Raw genomic sequence first — 18,102 nt, 5'->3', positions numbered from 1 at the left:
AGGGGACACCAGCTCCCTCCTTGCTGGTTTCCTGTTCCTGTTCCGATGAGGGAGAAGGTTCTGAGAATGTTCTTTTGACTTGGAATGCAGTGGGCTTTGCTCTACTTTGGTCACTGGCCCCTTCCCCCATTTACTCCCCCCGCCCCCTGCTGTGCGATGCCAGAGCGTGCTGGTGTCTGGGACAGGCCCACCCTGGGAAGACTTTGCTAAATTCAATCTCCAGATCTCACAGCCCTTGGTTCCTTACTGACCAGAGTCCTTGGATGTTCAAGGTCCCCTCTGTAAGCCCGGCGTTGCCAGCGGGGCTGGAAGGAAAGCCGTCTGTTTGCAGCAAGTCCTGCCCGGATGGATGTCCCCTCCTGTGGGGGCTTTGGATTTCTAAGGGGGGCTCATTCACACAGATGGGGCTCGTAATAGAGAGACAGGGGATGGGATGTTTTCTCACTGAGGTTGGCCACCTCTAGTTTGGGAAGTTTTGCATCCTGGCCCCAAATTCTTGTGCTTTCGTCAGTTCTACTCAGAGTACACATTTGCCGAGTGCCTACTGTGTGCCAGGCAAAAGACAAGTCAGAGAGCATAGATTTAGTAACGTGCACTGTGGTTTGTAGTACGGCCAGGTGTAGTTATACCACGTGTGTGAGCAAAGAAACAGCCCAGGGGCCAGTCTGGGCAGGAGGAATAAGTTGGCTGAATCAGGTCATCCTTGAACTTCAGTGGTTAACCGAGGTCATTTTTGGTCTGAACAAAAAGCTTCTGTCTTTACTATTAATATTAGACGAACCTTTATTAGGGAGGCAGGAGTCCAGAGTAGGTCCCGGAATCAGACTGCCTGGGTTTAAATCGTAGCGTGGCCACCTGCTAGCTGTGTACTCGGATCAAGTCCCTTCACCTCTCCGAGCCTTGATTTACTGAACTGCAAAATGGGAATAACAACAACACCTCCCTCACGGGACATTGTGATCACTGAATGGGATAGTACACGTAGGTTTCTCAGAATAGGCCTGGCACAGAGTAAGTGCTATATTGTACCAGCTGCCACCAGCAGCACCACCATCATTTATCGACACCTGCCACCACCAAATAAATTGGTGGATGCTGTGTAAATGAGGTGAGGTTCCTGCCCTATGGATCTTACAGTCCAGTGAGGAAGAAGAAGAAATGCCACAAAGAAATGTATTTCCTGAGACATGCTGGGGGGAGAAGACATCAGACAGGGCCACCAGGGAGGCGACCTTCTCCTGCCCCAAGGGTGCTAGAACACCAGCTGTCATATGGTAGGCACATAGGTGATCTGTCTCCTTCTGTCCTCTTCCTCTCCCCACTTCCTCCCTAGCTCCTTCCCTCCCTCCTTCCCTCTCCCTCCCTCTGCCCCTTCCTTCTCCTCTTTCTCCCTTTCTTCCTTCTTCCTTTCCTTTAAATACTAAGTTGCTTTCATTAAACATAAATATGTTAATGATACAAACACACATAACAACAAGAATACATACAGTGTACCTGCCCCACCCCCAAGTTTAAAGAAGAATAGGGTAACCCTTACCTTGGAGCTGCCTGGCTTTTTCAAAACTGTTACCATGTACAGAAACCTTTCAGTTATGTTTCTCTGAAAGATGACTTAAAAAAAAAAAACCCTCCCCCGATAGCATTATCACAGTAAAAATGAAGAATTCTTACATATCGTAAAACTCATGCTCAAATTGCCAGTTGCCTCATAGGTGCCTTCATTTTTTTTTTTTTCCAGTTTGCTTGACTCTGGATCCAGGGGGGGGGACCAGATATTATGACTGTTTGAAATGTCTTTTCAGTTTCTTTCATCTGTCCAGACCCATTCATCTTTTCTCCCCTGGCATCTTGGTGCCGACAAAACCAGGTGATTTGTCCTGTGGAATTTCCCATAGTCTGGGTTTTGCAGACTGTAGTTCCATGGTGTCCGCTAACCTGTTGCTCTGTCTTCGTATTTCCTGTAAATCCGCAGTTGGATCTGGAGGCTGGATCAGATTCAGCCTTGATGCTTTGGGCAAGATCACCGCATCAGCGGGGTGTCTCCATCAGGAGGCACGTGGGGTCTGGGGGGGTCTCGTCTCTGACGTTCACATCCCTGATGCTCAAGACCCGGACTCAGCGTGTGATTTCAAACATACCTTCTTCACTCCCAGCTTAGAGTAATCGCTACCCTGCCTTTTGTTTTTGTCATTGTCTTTTCCTTATACCGCATTGTTTGTTGCCTGCACAATACATTTAGTTTTACATGCGTGAGAACTTTCTGTAAATGTAGTCGTTCTGGAAGTAGTGTTCTGTAACTCGCTTTTTCCTTCAACACTGTGTTCTTGAAATGCACTCATTGTCTTTGCTGTATTTATAATTCTTTCCTTTTCTCTGCTGCGTAGTATTCCATTGTACTTACCTATCCATCCTGCTGATGGGGGGGACGTTTGGTTGTTTCCAGGTGTTTCCTCTTTGCTGTTACTGACGGTGCTGTCTGCAATGCTCTTTCTCTGTGTCCTGGTGCATATACACAGGGCCGTGTCTGCAGGGTTATGCCTACAAGTGCAGTCGCTTGATCCCACTTCAACAGACAGCGCCGAATTGTCCTCTGCAGCAGTTACACCGGTTTACACTCCCGTCAGAAACACACAAGCAATTCATTGCTCTGCATCCTCACAGCATTCGGTACTGTCAGGTGGTTAAAGTTTTTGGCTTAGTGGGTGTATGTGAAATGATATCTTTTGATGAACAGAAACTTTTAGTGTAGTTAAATTTATTTTCTGAGAGGTGTGAGTTTTTTGAGTATAGTTTATGATGGTGCCACCCAAAATGTGTTGTCATCATATCTCTGGGGAACTTATTAGAAATGCAAATTCTTAGGCCTGGCCTGTGGCTCACACCTGTGATCCTGGCACTCTGGGAGGCCAAGGCGGGAGGATTGCACGAGGTCAAGAGTCCGACATCAGCCTGGGCAGGAGCAAGACCCTGTCTCTACTAAAATAGAAACAATTAGCTAGGTGTGGTGGTGCGTGCGTGTAGTCCTAGCTACTCAGGAGGGTGAAGCAGGAGGTTTTCTTGAGCCCAGGAGTTTGAGGTTGCAGTGAGCTATGATGACGCCACTGCAGTCTACTCTGGGGCTGGGCAACAAGAGCAAGACTCTGTCTCCAAAAAAAAAAAAAAAATGCAAATTCTTGGCCCCATCCCAGACCTGCTGAATCAGAAACACCGGGGGTATGAGGCCACCAGTCTGTCCTTTGACAAGCCTTCCAACTGATTCCGAGGCACATTGCAGTTTAGAGTACTGGGTTAGGAAATCTTTCTCTACCCTGATGTCATGAAGAGCTTCTATTTTGTCCTCCAAACATGTTGCAGTCTTGCCTTGCCCACTTGAGTTTGTGATCCAGTGTGGGGGACGTTCTAATTTCACTGTTTCCGTCTAGGTAACTACTTGTCAAGGGCCACCTATCGCGAAGTCCAGCCTTGCCCCACGGCCTGTAATCCCACATGGGCGTGGGCTCTGTTCCATAGGTCGGTTTGTCTGTGTCCAGCCAGTAACACAATTGCCTTTTTAAAAAGGCAGATCATTGTCCGTGTTTACGGGGGCACGGTGCACACTGCCTATATTGCAGCAGCTTTGCAGAAACGCTTGATTTCTGGCAGGCCCAGCCACAGCTTGTGGCTCCTCGCAAGTGTCCTGGCTGTTCGTGGCCTTTTCTGTGTCCGCGTCAGAGGCAGCTTGTCGGGCTCTACGAGTGGCACTGAATTTTAGATCAACTTTAGATCAGTTAGATCTCTAGCTCAATTAGGGAAAAAGGGACATTGTACAGTGTTGGGGTTTCTGTGGGGTTTTTCCACAGCCCGCTCAAGGTTGTCTTTCATGACAGAAATAAAGGGCTACCTCTCGCAGGGGCTCACTGCCATTCCCCGCCACCCACCCTGCCGCGTGGGCTGGGAGACACCTGCAAGCTGGTGCTGGCCCTGCAGCCTGCCTTCCCCTCCCCCGGAGGCTGGGCGGCCTCAGTGCAGGGTCAGATGACGAGGACCATGGGGGCTTTCGCTGGGACCCCGACCCTCCCAGCCCTGGCAGCTCCGGTTTCCTGAGGATCCGCTGCTCTTAAAACCTGCTTCCCACCCGGTCTTTTCACAGGCGGTTTCTAGCCGTGTCCCAGTTGGCCTGTGAAATAGGCTCAGGACAGAGAGGTTCACAAATGGAGAAACAATTGCTCCTCCTGAGTGTAAAATGAAGGTTTAGGGTTCCAGACTCCACAGTTCTCGTCCTACCCCTGTTGGCTGTGTGGGTTAAAGTTCTTTCTGGGCACCACGCGTGGCGCTAGGTGCTCTGGGCCGTGTGGGCCTCATGGAACTTTGGGGACAGGATTTCGCTAGTCAGAGGAGGAGCCAGTGTGCCAGGCAGTAGGGGACCGTGTGACCAAAAGCTCAGAGTCTCCGTCCTCTCCTTTGGGACCGCGAAGCCCGATTTCCCACTATTCCTCTTGGAACCTGCTCTGCAAAGACGAGCGTCACAGGAGTCCACAGTTTGCACAACGAAGTCGGCACTGGGTTGCCAGTACCAGAAGCCATAGTTTCTTCACTCGTTTGTTCATTCTTTTGTTTAGTCATTCATTCACCCAACAGCTACTTACTGTTCACTGCTGGGGGTGGCACAGCGAACAAAAGGGCTGAAAGTCACTGCCCACGCAGAACGTGCAGTGTAGACATACAAATGATAAAGCCAGGTGGTGCCAAGCGCTCTGTGAGAAGCGAAGCAGGCTGGCCTGTTCTGGGGGGCCCGTAAGGAAGCACCTCAGAGGAGGCGATACTTGAGCTGAGATCTCCACGGGACAGCCGTGCAAATATCTAAGGAAAGCGCATTCTAGGCAGAGAGAACAGCGAGCGTGAGGGGCCCGAGGCGTGAGCATGCTTGGCGTGTTCAGAGTGCACTACGGAACGGACCAGGGAGAGAGGGCTGTGATCTTCAATTTTAAAGGAGTGGCCTCTCCCAGGCCACGTGGCATCCTTGGGTCCTGGCAGTGGCTTAATGCTGGCAGGGAGTGAGGTAGAGCCAACCAAGATGGGATTCTGATGAGGCCGGTGGGTGTTCACGACACCCAGGCCCTGCTGTGAAGGCCACTCACTCCTGTCCCCCTCTGGAGCAACCTGGGCTTCCCTATCAGGCCTCCAGCTGTGGAGCTGAGATGGTCACAACCTCTCTGGAGAAGAGGGTGCCTTTTGTGCTCTGCAGCCACCAGAGCCCGAAGCCAGAATCAGATGATACCGCTGGAAGGTTCAGGCTCTGTTAGGTCTAGAAACACAAGGTGCTGGTGGGCTCGGGGCAGGGACAGTGAGCTTACATTTTCCTCTTCTGCTGGAGAACGTAGCCAACAGAAGCAAGCCGGGAGGTCTCTCATCCCTCATCTTGGGGCCCAGGCCTTGGCTTTACTTAACTCTTGTGACATACTAGCACCTTCTCCCCTTTGAGAGGTGCACCCTGGGCAAGGCCACACTTTGCTCCTTAAATCTTATCCCCTCCTCCAGGTTGACCAGAGCTAACAACATATGTTTTAGTGGACCCGTTTTTCCTCATATGCTATAGGGGTGATTTCTCGGAAAAAAACAAACAAACAAACAAAAAACACTACGGGGTCTCCCAAGGACCAGTCTTTGTGCAGAGTCGCATTCAAAGAAGCACATGCTGGTTGCCAGGTGGTAATTAGAGAAGAATTTCTTGCTTCAGGTAGCTTGAGCCAACTGCTCTACTATTTAATAGCCGGATATCCTGGGTCTGTTACTTAATCTCTCTGAGGCTCAGTTTTCTCATCTGTAAAATGGGGACAATTGATACCTACTTCATGGGATTACCATGAAGATCACATAAATGTATGTAAAATGTTTTATAGAAAGGACCACATAAGTTAACAAAATAACGATTATTATTCTATATGAGGAGGTTTCTTCTGTAACTAATAGAACACCTGACAAAAGGGGCTTGTTCCATCAGACGTCACAGGAGGTGAGGCTGGGGGGAGGTTTCCAGGCTGGTGCAGCAGCTCAGCGATGTCCCATCTCCCAGGATGCTCCCGTCTCTTCCCCTGCCTCTGTTGAGTGACGACAGCACCTGCCCACATGGACACCCGGTGACCACTGGAGTCCCGAGCGTCACCCCTCACTCGCCAACACCGGAGGCAGCACAGGCAGCTCCCCCCCCATCTCTCTGCCCGTCCCCTCCCTCACCAGCGTGCGCCCTGCACACTCCTCTGATGTCTCGCCCGTCAGCGCTGCATCCTACGTCCATCCCGGCTTCAGAGAGGCTTAGAAGCCAGTCGTTGGCGTGGGTGGCCTCTGTCCCGGGTTCTGCCAGGAAGGAAAGGGCTCTCGGGCAGTGGCTGCCGTAGTAACATTAAGGCCCCCACACGAAGCCCGTGCCTCTCCCCCAGTCTCTTCCTTTGCCCCACCCACATTGTCTATTTGCCTCTGTTGCCCCCCCCCCCCCGCCCCCCAGCCCCCTGTCTGGTCCTGTTCGTTCTGCTTGGTGTCCTGCCTCTGTGGCCCGAGGGGCCGGGAGCCAGGCTGGCCGAGGCGCTTGTGGAGGGCCATTGGAGGCCACGCTCTGGAGGGCAGTTCTGGCCACTGGCTGGCATTGCGGGGCTGCCTCACTGCCATTTGGCCACATCAGCCCTGGTCCAGCCACCGCTGGCTCGGCCACCAAGGTTCCCACCAGGTTTCAGACCAGCTCCTGGAGGCAGTTGAAAGCCAGACCTAATTGGGAAAATTCTGGTGAAATCCAGTCAATGTGGAGGTGGGTTTTATTCTTTTACCCAATTATCCCTCCCTGAAATTTGTACTGGGCACCTGCTGTGTGCTGGGCTCTGTCGTCAGTGCTGGGGCGCATCAGTGGAAGGAAGAGACGAGGTCCCTGCCTTTATGAGGCCAGTACAACCCACTGAGGGGTTGGCGTTAAAATGTCACAGGCTTCCAGATACACCGTCCTGGGGTCTGAGCCGTGCTACCACCGTCTCTCAAAAAAACAGGACTCGTTGCCATGCTAACCTTGCACAACTGAGAGGTTGTGCTCACAAAAGCGTGTCTGCAGGGCTCACTCCGCCCCATCTAATGCCAGGCTTCTACGAACGTGGGCACGTGCTAACAGCCATGTTGGCGGGGCACAGTGAGATGACACGGGTGAAATCCTGGGACCTGCACATCCACGGTTCTTAGGAACTCTTCAGGTGAACTTGGCCACCTGCATCCGTCTGTCTGGCAGTGTCTCCGGCTGAGGCCCTGAAGAGCAGCCCTCCTCCGCTGGTGCTGCTCCCTCAGCACACTGCACGTGGATTTGGGGTTCTGAGAGGCATCGTTGAAGTCTAGTGGTGGAGGGTGGTCCTAGGGAAGGTAGGGACAAGGAGGATGCTGGGATTAAGGCCCTGGGGATCTGATTTGGGGGACATGGCTTGTCTCGTGTTGCTGGACCAGAGTAGGATGAGCGTCTCTTCCTGGAGGCAGGCGGCTCCTCTTGTCACCTCAGGGCTCTGGTGCCTTCTCAGCTACAAGCTGATCTGTCCCACCCCTGTGCCAATGACGTGCTGTCCTCTCAATTATCACCTTTGCCTCTTGCTCGAAACCAAAGTCTCAGAACTGCCATGTTTAGTCATCCTGAGAACTGGGGACAGTTTGGGATGTGGCGTGGCATCTTTCTCGTAAGCCCCGAGGCCTTGCTCATAAGCCGTCTGGCAGCTGGGTGCTGTGCGGGTCTGCTGCCTGGGCTGGCTTCCGGAGGCCTCCGGTGTGCAGAGCGTGCTGGTGACTCAGAGTGCTGTTCTGCGTGTCGCTGGCCGGGTGCAGCGAGGGCTGGGAGGGGCCCCTCTCGGCAGGATGTGAAAAGGCATCTCTGAGAGCTCAGCGACCTAGCGCACACCCACTCTGAAAATGCAGAAGTGGCGACCGGGGTGAAAGTGCTTTGGCAGGAGAGGTGGACTGGCCGGCGCATCAGTTCAGTTTGCTCAGCAGATTGTCTCTGCGGTGGGCTAGGACGTGTTACTGATGGCAATAGGAACAGCTGCTAACACCTTGGTTAGTTTTAGCTTGGCTTTGGGCCAAGCAGCTTCATTCCCATATCACAGACAAGGAAACTGAAGCTCAAGGACATAAAGATTGGCTCCCATCCCCTCGATGAGTAATTACAGGCAGAGATCTTACCTCGTGCCTTGCGTGTTTGAAGCATATGTTGACTCATTGGCTCCACCTAAAAGCTTTAAAAGTTAGGAACAATCATTGCCCACCTTGTACAGAGGTGGCACGGAGAGCTGCAGGATTTGCCTCAAGTCCCATGAAAGGACACGGCAGAGCTGGGGTTTGGAGCTAAGCAGTCTGTGTTTCTGTGACTCATCCCCGGGGCGTGGCCCCTCTCCCAAGCCCCCACCTCAGAGACTAATAACCTGACCAGAAACATAGAGGCTGAGGAGGGAGAGGGGCTGTTGGCCAGAGGAACCGGGGGCAGATTTGAGGCTGGCTGCAGGCAGAGCAGCAGGATGCGGATGCTGAGAAGGGAGCCACCTCCCCGCCAACCCCAGGTGTGGAGCCAGGATGCACAAAGGTGTGGCTGTGGGGACATCAGGGTCTGCTCCTTGTTCAGCTCTACCGTGGACCAGCTGTAGGATGCTGGGCAAGTCACTTAACCTCATGACGTTGCTGGCTGATGCCTGCCACGTGCGCATAGGCTGAGACTTCAAAGAACAATGTGCTTAGGGGACTGTATCGGTCAGCTTGGGCTACATAACAAAATGCCATAGACTGGGTAACTTAAACAGTGGAAATTGACATTCTCATAACTCTGGAGGCTGGAAATCTGACACAGGGTGCCAAGAGCAGGTCCTGGTGAGGGCCCTCTTCCCGGCTTGCAACCGGCTGCCTTTTCACCACGAGAGAGACAGAGACTGACTCCTGGTATCTCTTCTTCTAAGGGCACTAATCCCACCATGAGGCCTCCCATCTTCATGACCTTGTCTAACCCTAATTATCTCCCAAAGGCCCCATCTCCAAAAGCCATCACATTAGGGGTTAGGGTGTCAACATATGAATTTGGGGGAGACACAACTCAGCCCATAGCAGGGAGTGAATCAGAAGTTAAGGCTCTGTTTGTGTGTCCTGGGAGAATTCCTCTTAGGGACACCTGGTGCAATGTCACACATACACGCATGGCCCTTGCTGGTCACTCCAGGTGGGCTTTGAGTTGATTGCAGTAAGCGCAATGGCCAGGCCTGTCTCACTTAGAGAAATTTAAGACAGAGTCTGGTCCCTGCTCTGACTCTGAGGAATTTTGTTCCAGGCCGCTAGTGGCTTCTCTTGCCTGTGAATCAGGAAGATGGGGAGGGAGGCGGACGTGGTTGAGATCTTTTGCAGGAAATTCAAGACTTGAAATACGCAAGACAGATCAGAAGGTGTTCTCGGAGGGAGTGTGACGTGGTCCCGTTCTTACAGGACGTGGGCTTACATTGGGCTTTGGGAGTACGTGGGTATCCCATGTCGGGGCTGTGCTGTGAGCTGGTCATGCATGGCATACATGGGAGGACACAGAATGATCTGGAAGGTGAATTTATGGGAGGGAGAGATGGAGACTGGGTTGGAAGAGCCAATAGCTATCCAGTGAATCCTTTCCCAGCAGCTGGCGTTCAAAGGAAAGGAAAGGTCTCATAACGCCAGGCCAGGGGTTTCAGACCCCCCCCCCCTCCCCCCGGGTCCCTGGGTGAGGAGGAAGCTTTGTGGGATTCTGTGACGTGAGGAAAGTGGGTTAGGGTGGAAACCTGTCTTATTTCCACCTGCTAATCCACCTGGAGTGGCTCCAGCCTCGATTCTCTCTCACAGATAAGCAAAGAAATAAACTCAAACGTCTTAAAATAAATGTTTGCTTAATTCCTCCAACCCCCAAGGAGAAAGACTGCTTCCTAAACAATCAGGTATTTATTTTATCATCTCATTTGTGGTGGCAGGCTGATTTGCGGGTTTGGATCACTGTTTCTTTCCTGAAATCTCAACTCAATGTAGTAACAAGTGCTTTCCTTTCGCCTTTTTTTATTCCTTTGAAGACACAAGTTATTTTGCTGTGCTCACTCTGCGGCTGATGCTGCTTAGCAGAGGTTTTGGGTCAAGGCGGCACTAAATCGACAGAAGGACAAGGAAGCAAACAGCCCTGTGTTTAGAGTGCTTTCCTGCCTGCGGTTGCTGCTCGAGAAGCCGTGTGGTTGCCTGATAGGGGAGGTGCAGCTTAGCTGCCTGTAACCAGAAGAAATTCTGCTGAACTGGGGAGTAGAGCCGGGCAGAAGGGGTAACCTCAGCTCAGGTCGGGAGTTCGCACTGTTGGTCGGGCCTTCCTTCTGTGGCAGCTTAGTTTAGAGAAAGTCACGCGTTGTTTCTCCAGAGAACGGAGGAGGAGGTCGCGTCTTCTCTACTGGCTAAGAGGGATGTCTGTGTTTCACTGCAGAACCGTGAGACTGGATGTCCCCTCGCCCAGTCCCTAATCCGTGCCAGCGATCTCAGACGTCTGGGAAGCTAGTTGTTGTATAATTCGTTAAGGTGACAGATTCTCGGGCATTTTTGTCAGTAAAGGCTATTTGTGGACCTGTTGTGCTTTCGTGATAGTGAGCAGGGTCGATTGAGCTAATCAGCGCTCTAGACCGCAGGACTCTGGGCGGTGACAGCCACTACGCAGGTCTTCATCAAAGCCCACACGATGCAGGCAGTGATTCTAAGAGCAGAGCTGCCCCTCTTGGTCTCTGGGAGGGCTTGTAGGTGGCACCTGAGGAGCACACAGTAACTCTAAGTGCTGCCTCTTCTCCCGATGATCCGTGCGAATGTTCTGGTCAGTAACATGAAGAGGGTCATGACGCTTCCCGTTCAATGTGTAGGAAAACGGAACTGTATTCTTGGTTATTGCAGTGGCCCCTTTGGGACTGGTCTTTATCTCCTTTCATGTCTTTCTCCTCCCTCCTTCCTGAGGGAACCACACTGTAGAGTTAATGAACACGTGGCAACGACCCAGCTATGGCGTCACATGTAATCCCTACAGTGACCTCACCAGGTGTTCTTATTCCCATCTCGTGTCTGAGGAAACTGAGGCTCAGCGAGACTCACACAGACTTGTGTCCTCAGGGGGTGCTTGAGGCCAAGGCTCCCAGGGCAGCCTGGGACTGGCACCCAATGCCTGGGGGCTGTTTTCGGGCAAGTCACCCATCTCTCTCTGCCTCACTAACTCAACCTGAGAAACGGGACTCACACCCCTCTCCCCTGTGGCACAGGGAGCAGCCACCTGTGCAGGAGGGTGGTGGTCCAGGGCTTCAGTCCAAGTAAGCCCGGTCCTTCCTCCAGCTCTCGGGGGTCTTCCACCGGGAAGCAAAGACTGAAACTCCATGACCGAACAGGAAGCTGCACGTCAGAACGCTTAGACGGACCAGCAGCTTGATGCTTTCTATTTCTTTGAGGAGGGGACGGGGCTGGGATTTTTGAGTCTACTGAGACAGAATAAGTACCTCTGCCTGCCATGCCAACACCAGGCAACACGCAGGTCTGGCCCGATGGTGTTAAGAGCACGGTCCCTGGGGCTCCACCTGGATTTGAATTGTTCCTCCAAGGGTGTGACCTCAGACCTGTGCGTGATACTTGATACCTACACTAGGTGCTACTGGAATTGAGTATGTGGATAAGACAGGAAAATTCTCTGATAAGAGATTTGTTTACCATGTGCATGAGGAGAATCACAGAGTGATTACCCGATGGGGTCCAAAAGTTTATACTTTCACCTTAGAGGGGAGATGAGGAATGTAAGTAATTCTACTGAGTGGTGGTAAATGGTTACTAGGGAGAATGGATGGACGGGGAGAAACAGGTTAACTTGGAAATGAGTCTCTTTGGAAACTAAACTAACCTGAGAGTCAGATGCTATCTTTGAAATGGGTTGGGCCAGGTCTTCTTTCCTGCAATATCGTGAGGATAGCAGGGAGGGGGAGGAAAGGCAGTTGTTTTTTCTGATGAGTCCGTCTGGTTTTATGCAGATAGAGAGAAAGCCCCTTCCAAAGTCTGTTGATTTTTAAGGGCCTTCAATTGAAAATACTCTTTATACCAAGCAGTCATATTTTTGCCCGAGCTCACTTCATCTTCACCATTATAACACTTGGGAGCTGTCTTTTTCGAGGAGTAACAGCTGAGTAAGATGGGGAGGGGCATGCTCTAACTTAAGTTGCAAAAGCATCACCCTGCCACTGGGCTGGGCGACCTAGCACAGAGGCCAGGGTGGCAGCAGTGGAGGTGGCTGGTTTCCAGTAGACCCAGAGCATGTAAGCGTGGGTGGGATGTGGGTGTTAAACAAGGAGTCAGGGAATACACCGAGGTGGACCTGAACAACTGGAAGGAGGGAGTGTTTCCTACAAGGGGAACATGTACACCAGGGTTATTTGGGGAGGAGGGAAGGATGGAGGGAGGAGTAGTGTAGATCCAGAGGTTGATTTTTGCCACACTAAGGTTGAGATGCCCAGTGGGCAGTTAGATACCTACATGTGAAGTTCAGGGGGGCTGCTCTGGGCTACAAATATTGATTTTTCCATTGTCAGGATACAAGTGGTATTTTGAGGCTAAAGTGAATTATCTGACCATGCCTTCTGCTCTTGGATTTGGAACAAGCTACTTTATAGTGGAGGCAGGGAAGGGAGCTGCCTTAGGGCCACATGGACCTGGAATTTTTGCTTTAGGAGATGGCCCGAAATGTACGGTCCAGAGCTACTGAGGAGGACAGATGAGTTTGTTATCTTGCCCCAGGGCTGCAGCAGCCTGTAACCAACCCATTCCTATCAGAGCCCCACATTTGGAAATTCAGGCCTGTCCCTGCAGAACCACTAAAGATCTCACTTACTGAATGTTCTCCCCCTTGAAGGTGAGATTTCGGGGCATGCACACTTGTCCTTGCAAGAGCGTCCTGGTTTACTTGGCCATGATGCTAATTGTGCTGCATCATTTCCTGTAGGAAATTGAAACATGCCTAAGTCAGGCATTCGGAGTGGGTTCGGGCCTTGTCAGAGTTCTGAAAGCTATAGGCCTGGTACAGATGGAAGGAGGGGCTGATTAACATTGAAGAGAAAAACATGATAGGATGGCTTGAAAAGGAGACCCGAATGGTCTATTTTTAAGTGTCTTCATTTGCTCTGATGAGGTGGGAACTACCTTTTTATCATCCAAAAAAGAAAAATGTAAGAAAATCTGCAGTTTTATGAATTTACATGACCACGGAGGTGCTATCACTAATAAAAGGAATCTGGGGCCAAATTTCATATATGTAAGGAGCCTGGAGGGGGATGACATTTGAATAGATCCCAGTGATACTGACCTTGACTGCAGCAGAGGCAGCTTTATTCTCTCTCTCTAGTTGGCCACGGCTTGAAGCTCCGTCACATACTGTCTGGCTGACACACGTAACCCCCAGAATAGTGCTGATGCACTTTGACTTCGCACAAAGCCCCTCATCTCAGATGATTCCCTGGTGTGGGGTTAACTCTGGCACAGATGTTAAGATGTGGCCGAATTTGTACAGCCAAGGGTTAAGTTCTCTCTTGGGTTCTGAGTGGCTCCAAGTTAAGAGATACCCATTAAATGGATGATACTGGCATGAGTTGGAAGAATAGTAGAGATCAAAGGTGCCTTTTTTTTGCTTCTCAAAAATGGTTTTACAAATCTTTTTCAGAGCTGATAGACACACACCTTAGCTGGATACAAAACATATTATGAAACAGAGTGACTGTGATCTTTGATCCAAGCAATCAAAGTTAAAGGTAATTGACATCTTCTGCTTCTCCTTTTGTTTTCCAGCTGTGTGTTTCCTTAACTTGGATTTTTTTTTTTTTTTTTTTTTTTTAGTGAAACAAAACTTTACTATAATACCTGAAGGCCCTCTCTTTTCATTTTCATTTTCCAACCACCCTCACAGATACCGCTTCCTGCTCTTAATGAAGGGCGGGGCCCCACCTCCTCTCTGGGGCTGGAGCTCAGGGTTGGGGTGGGAGATGAGGGGGACTTGCATGCTCTCCCAGGGGCCCTGTCGCCCTGTCCCGCACGGGAAAAGGTGGCACTGCTGGTGGAGCCTCGAGCCTGCTCCTTCTCGGTTTTGTACACTTCGCTTTGTGTCCAGTTCGGTCGAGCCGTCCTGCAGCGGTGGAGTGTCACGTTCTGCACTGGGGACCACACCGTGGGGTGGAAGTCAGGGCACCTGGTCTTTGCTGATTTCCATTCTTGATCCCCTCAACTCCTTCTGCGTGCCTTCTTGTCATGTGCTTTTGACAGCTTTAATTTGCTCCTCAGTTTCCGGATTTGAAATCAGCCTTTCTAACTGAGTCCAGAGCCCCTCCCCAGCTACAACCAGTAGATCCACCTTGATTGGCCTTGGCAATGGGGCCTCCACAGAAGCGTCCAGTAGCTGAAACAGACCTCAGGATGCAAGTTTTAGGTGGCTTTCTGGGTAGACACTGAAGTCTCTTTACCTCTCTGTGCCTCAGCTTCTTAGACACTGTGGCTCGTATTTAATTCCTGTCCACATTCTAATCAGCACACTCAGGGCCCAGCACAGGGCAGGCCAGTGTTCTTACTGGGCCACTGAATGTTCCCTTTGCCTGTGAAAGCGGGTTCGTTATATCCTGGTCCAGAGTCCTTGGCAGCATCACCTTGATAGTCTAATCTGAAATCCCACTGAAAGCACCACGAGCTGACATCTCAGAACCATGTTTCCCAGAGGATGGGGCCTGCTGAGATGTACCAACCTGTCCCAGTAGCAGAAGGAACCCTTAGTGGGGAGGGTGGTGCTCCAGCACGTTCTTCAACAGTGATTGTCAAAACCTGGCAACGGGCACTGATGCTACCAGTGCATGTTTGCTAAACATAAACGCCTACCACGTGCCACAGCCCCTTCTAAGGGCTTTGCATCCGAGGAATTAGGATGGTAAAAATGCAAGTAAAATATCAGTGCTGAGAGTGTGAGCCACTTTGGGAGCTTGTCAAAGGGAAGTGCCTTTTTAATGTGCTGCCCGGGCACTGCCGCAGGAAGGCTCAGGCCTGCAAGGGGAGGTCCTGTTGCAGAAGTCTTCAGACACCGCCACGGCTTTGGGCTCCAGTCCTCTCCAGCACTCCCGCAGGCCGAGACAGCTGGAGTGGATGAAAGGCTGGGAAGTTACTTAGCAAGCGCAGAGCCCTGGGAGGGGTTTGTCCTCAGCTAACATGTCTTTTCAGCGTCGGTTCAGGAATCACAGGGGAAGGCTCGAACCAGCACTCCTGGGGAACGCAGGCCTGGTCACTCGGGAACGAAGTTTTGACCCTGAAGTTCCCTCTTGGCCTTCACTGTAGCTTCCCCCAGACCAGCTGGGACAAAAGGCAGAAGAGCCCAGAGGGTACTTCCTTGCTTTCAGGTCACCCATCCTGACCTAAGCGTGGGGGTCTTGGGAGTGAATTCGGCAAGGTGCTGCAGGGAGAGGAAGCCGCTGGTGGGGATGAGGGGCAGTGCCTTGAGCCCCTGTGGACTCTCAGATGCTCCGATTTGGCCTGGAGATCACAGCCTCTGGTCCCCTCCAAGCCTGAGGAGTGTCCTTCTGGCTGCGGCATCTGTGGCTGGGCCCAGGCTCTCGTGGGCGCTCACGTGGTCTCAGCAGACTCTATAAAACATGCTTGAGGTTTGAGAGCAAGGCAGGACTGGTCCTATGCGCTCCTTCCTGCTGCTTTCCCAGGGGACTGAGTTCCAAAGTCAGCAGTTACGGGGAAGGGGCCTAGAGTAAAAATCACCCTTGATGGGCCTTTAAATCGCACCTAAACTACGGCGGTCTTGCGTAACCCTGAGCAGCCATTCTGCAAGCTGAAGACATTTGAGAACCTCTCTAAAGGAAAGAAGGGAGTCAGAATGCAGGTGTCTGGGCCTTCAAGCACATCAGAAAATTCCAAGGGCAGAGTGGGATGCTAGCAGAAGTCAGGTCTAGTTTTCAGAAATTTACCACTCAGTCGATCCCGAATTGTTTGAACAATACTTATAAGAGGCATCGGATTGCCACCCCCCAAAAGGTAGGCAGAACACCCTGCTTTCCTTTTCTTCTTTGCCATTGGTACACACTAGGGGTTGGCAAACTACAGTTCTCAGGCCAAATCTGGCCCCCAGCCTGTTTTGGTAAATAAAATTTTATTGGGACATTTCCATGTCCCTTTACTTGTGTATCACCTATGGCTGCTTTCAGGCTACACTGAAGAGTAGTTGAAAGCGAGACCACAGAGCGTGCAAAGCTGAAAATATTATCTGGTCCTTTACAGAAAACAAATACCTTTGTTTTATGCCTGCGGCAGCCATGTTTACTAAAATATTTATTAAAATATTTTAAAAAGCATATATGTAACTTTTTTAAGAGACAAGGTCTCACACTGTCCCCCAGGCTGGAGCGTAGTGGTGCGATCACAGCTCACTATACACTAGCCCAGGTGACAGAGCAACATCCTGTCTCAAAAAAAAGTTGTCCATCTTTGCCTTTCTGGCTTCAGGCTTAGCAGTCACCCTGGGGTTATGCACAGTCTCCATCAGTCTCTCCAACATGGCACCACTAAGGGTGATCAAAGGTCAAGAGTGCTTGGCAGACTCGCCATCGCTGGCCTCGATTCTGTTCCAAGAAGTGACGTTCTCCCAGGCAGAGCACCTGCCGGAGCCCCTGGCCACGCGACCTCTCGCTCTGTGCTGTTAACTAAGGACAGGCTGCCTGGCCTTTGCCCAATCTCACATAACACACAGGAAGAAGCTGCCTGAATACTGAATGTCATTGCAAAGTCGCCTACCGGTTGTGTAGGCCATACAGCATATGGGTTAATGAAATCCTGGGTTCAAATCCCAACCCCTCTTCACCTGCTATGGTGTGAGACTGCCCGTCTCTACCTCCCCCATCAGAAAAACTGGTAGGGCTGTCCTGAGAATTACTTTACAGCCCCTGGTGCTGCACAGAGCTTGGCCACAGCCCTCAGTAAATGTGAGTAGCTCACATCCTTCTGTAGAGAAAAAAGCTCCAGAGCAGCAACCCCTTTGTCAGTCGGATGACAGGACGGTCAGCCTCCCAAACCCAATGCCAGGCTGATGCTGGAGGGTCCTTGCGGTGGGCCGAGACGCAGGCATGAGCAAGCACCAGCCGGTGTCACGGCTGGTAGCGTGGGAATACCCGAGAACGCAGCAGAGCGAGGACACCCGGGCAGGAACATGGAGGCGGCTTCCAGGAAGAGACGGTGTTGGAAGAGAAGCGAGGATTTGAACAAGGGGAAGGGAGTTATTTGGAGAACTGCACGTGGCCCAAGCTGGGAAGAGGTGCGGTCACTGGCCTAGGGTAGATGCTCAAAACATTTATCGGATGAATGAAGTGCTGACGGCAACCATAGAGATGGCTCAGCACCCAGACCTCGATTCTGACTTGGGGTCAGTCCCAACTCTGACCTTGTGACCTGAAGTTTCTGTACCCCTTTCTCAACTTCCATATGCTCGTCCCTTACTAAGTGTAACCGAGTACTTCCTATGCCCCAGGGCACCGTCTGAGGGCTGGGACTGCCCTGGGAATGAGAACATACACAGAGCAACAGATACTTAGGTGCCAGGAATCGGTAAATAGAGCAGACAAGGGGACACAGCCCAACTGGGTGGCCCCTGCAGATGCCACCAGGGAAAGCGTGGTCCTGGTGGGGGCTCCAGCAAGGGTAGAGGACGCCAGTGTGGTGGAGGGCAAGGGTGGCATGGCCCAGGGCAGGATTTTTGGATAAGGGAGACCTTAAGCACCCAAAGGGGGCAGAGTGGGGGGACCGTAAAGGGGGAAAGGGAAAAATGTCATGCCAGACATCATGGATTGATTCATAAGGGAGAGGCCTCCCATCCACCCACTCAAGTCTACAAGCTTAGGACCTCCCTGTAGGCAGGAGATGGAGTCTGTATGAAGCAGCTGAGAACCCGCCCCCCCACCCCAAAAACAGCCTGACATAGCTCCACTCAGTCAATACCTAGCCAGTGTTTCTGCTCTAGAACTTTCTCCCTGTTCACAGCCTGAGGAGCAAGCTCTGAGATTTCAGAAAGACGAGGTTCCTGGTTCCTAA

At 51.6% G+C, this 18,102-nt stretch overlaps 1 protein-coding gene across 1 annotated transcript in view; it reads left to right on the top strand.

The window, feature by feature from the left end:
- Window positions 1–13,790, top strand: part of NFATC2 (nuclear factor of activated T cells 2) — a 125,903-nt gene extending 112,113 nt beyond the window's left edge. The window contains exon 10 of the mRNA XM_045529269.1: window positions 13,703–13,790. Coding sequence (XP_045385225.1) covers window positions 13,703–13,746 — 44 coding nt within the window. The 3' untranslated portion in view covers window positions 13,747–13,790. The remainder of the gene's footprint in view (window positions 1–13,702) is intronic.
- The last annotated feature ends 4,312 nt before the right edge of the window (window positions 13,791–18,102 follow it).

The sequence above is a fragment of the Lemur catta genome, chromosome 17, assembly GCF_020740605.2.
Source record: "Lemur catta isolate mLemCat1 chromosome 17, mLemCat1.pri, whole genome shotgun sequence".
Taxonomy (NCBI): Eukaryota; Metazoa; Chordata; class Mammalia; order Primates; family Lemuridae; genus Lemur; species Lemur catta.
This window is presented reverse-complemented; position numbering and strand designations above follow the sequence as displayed.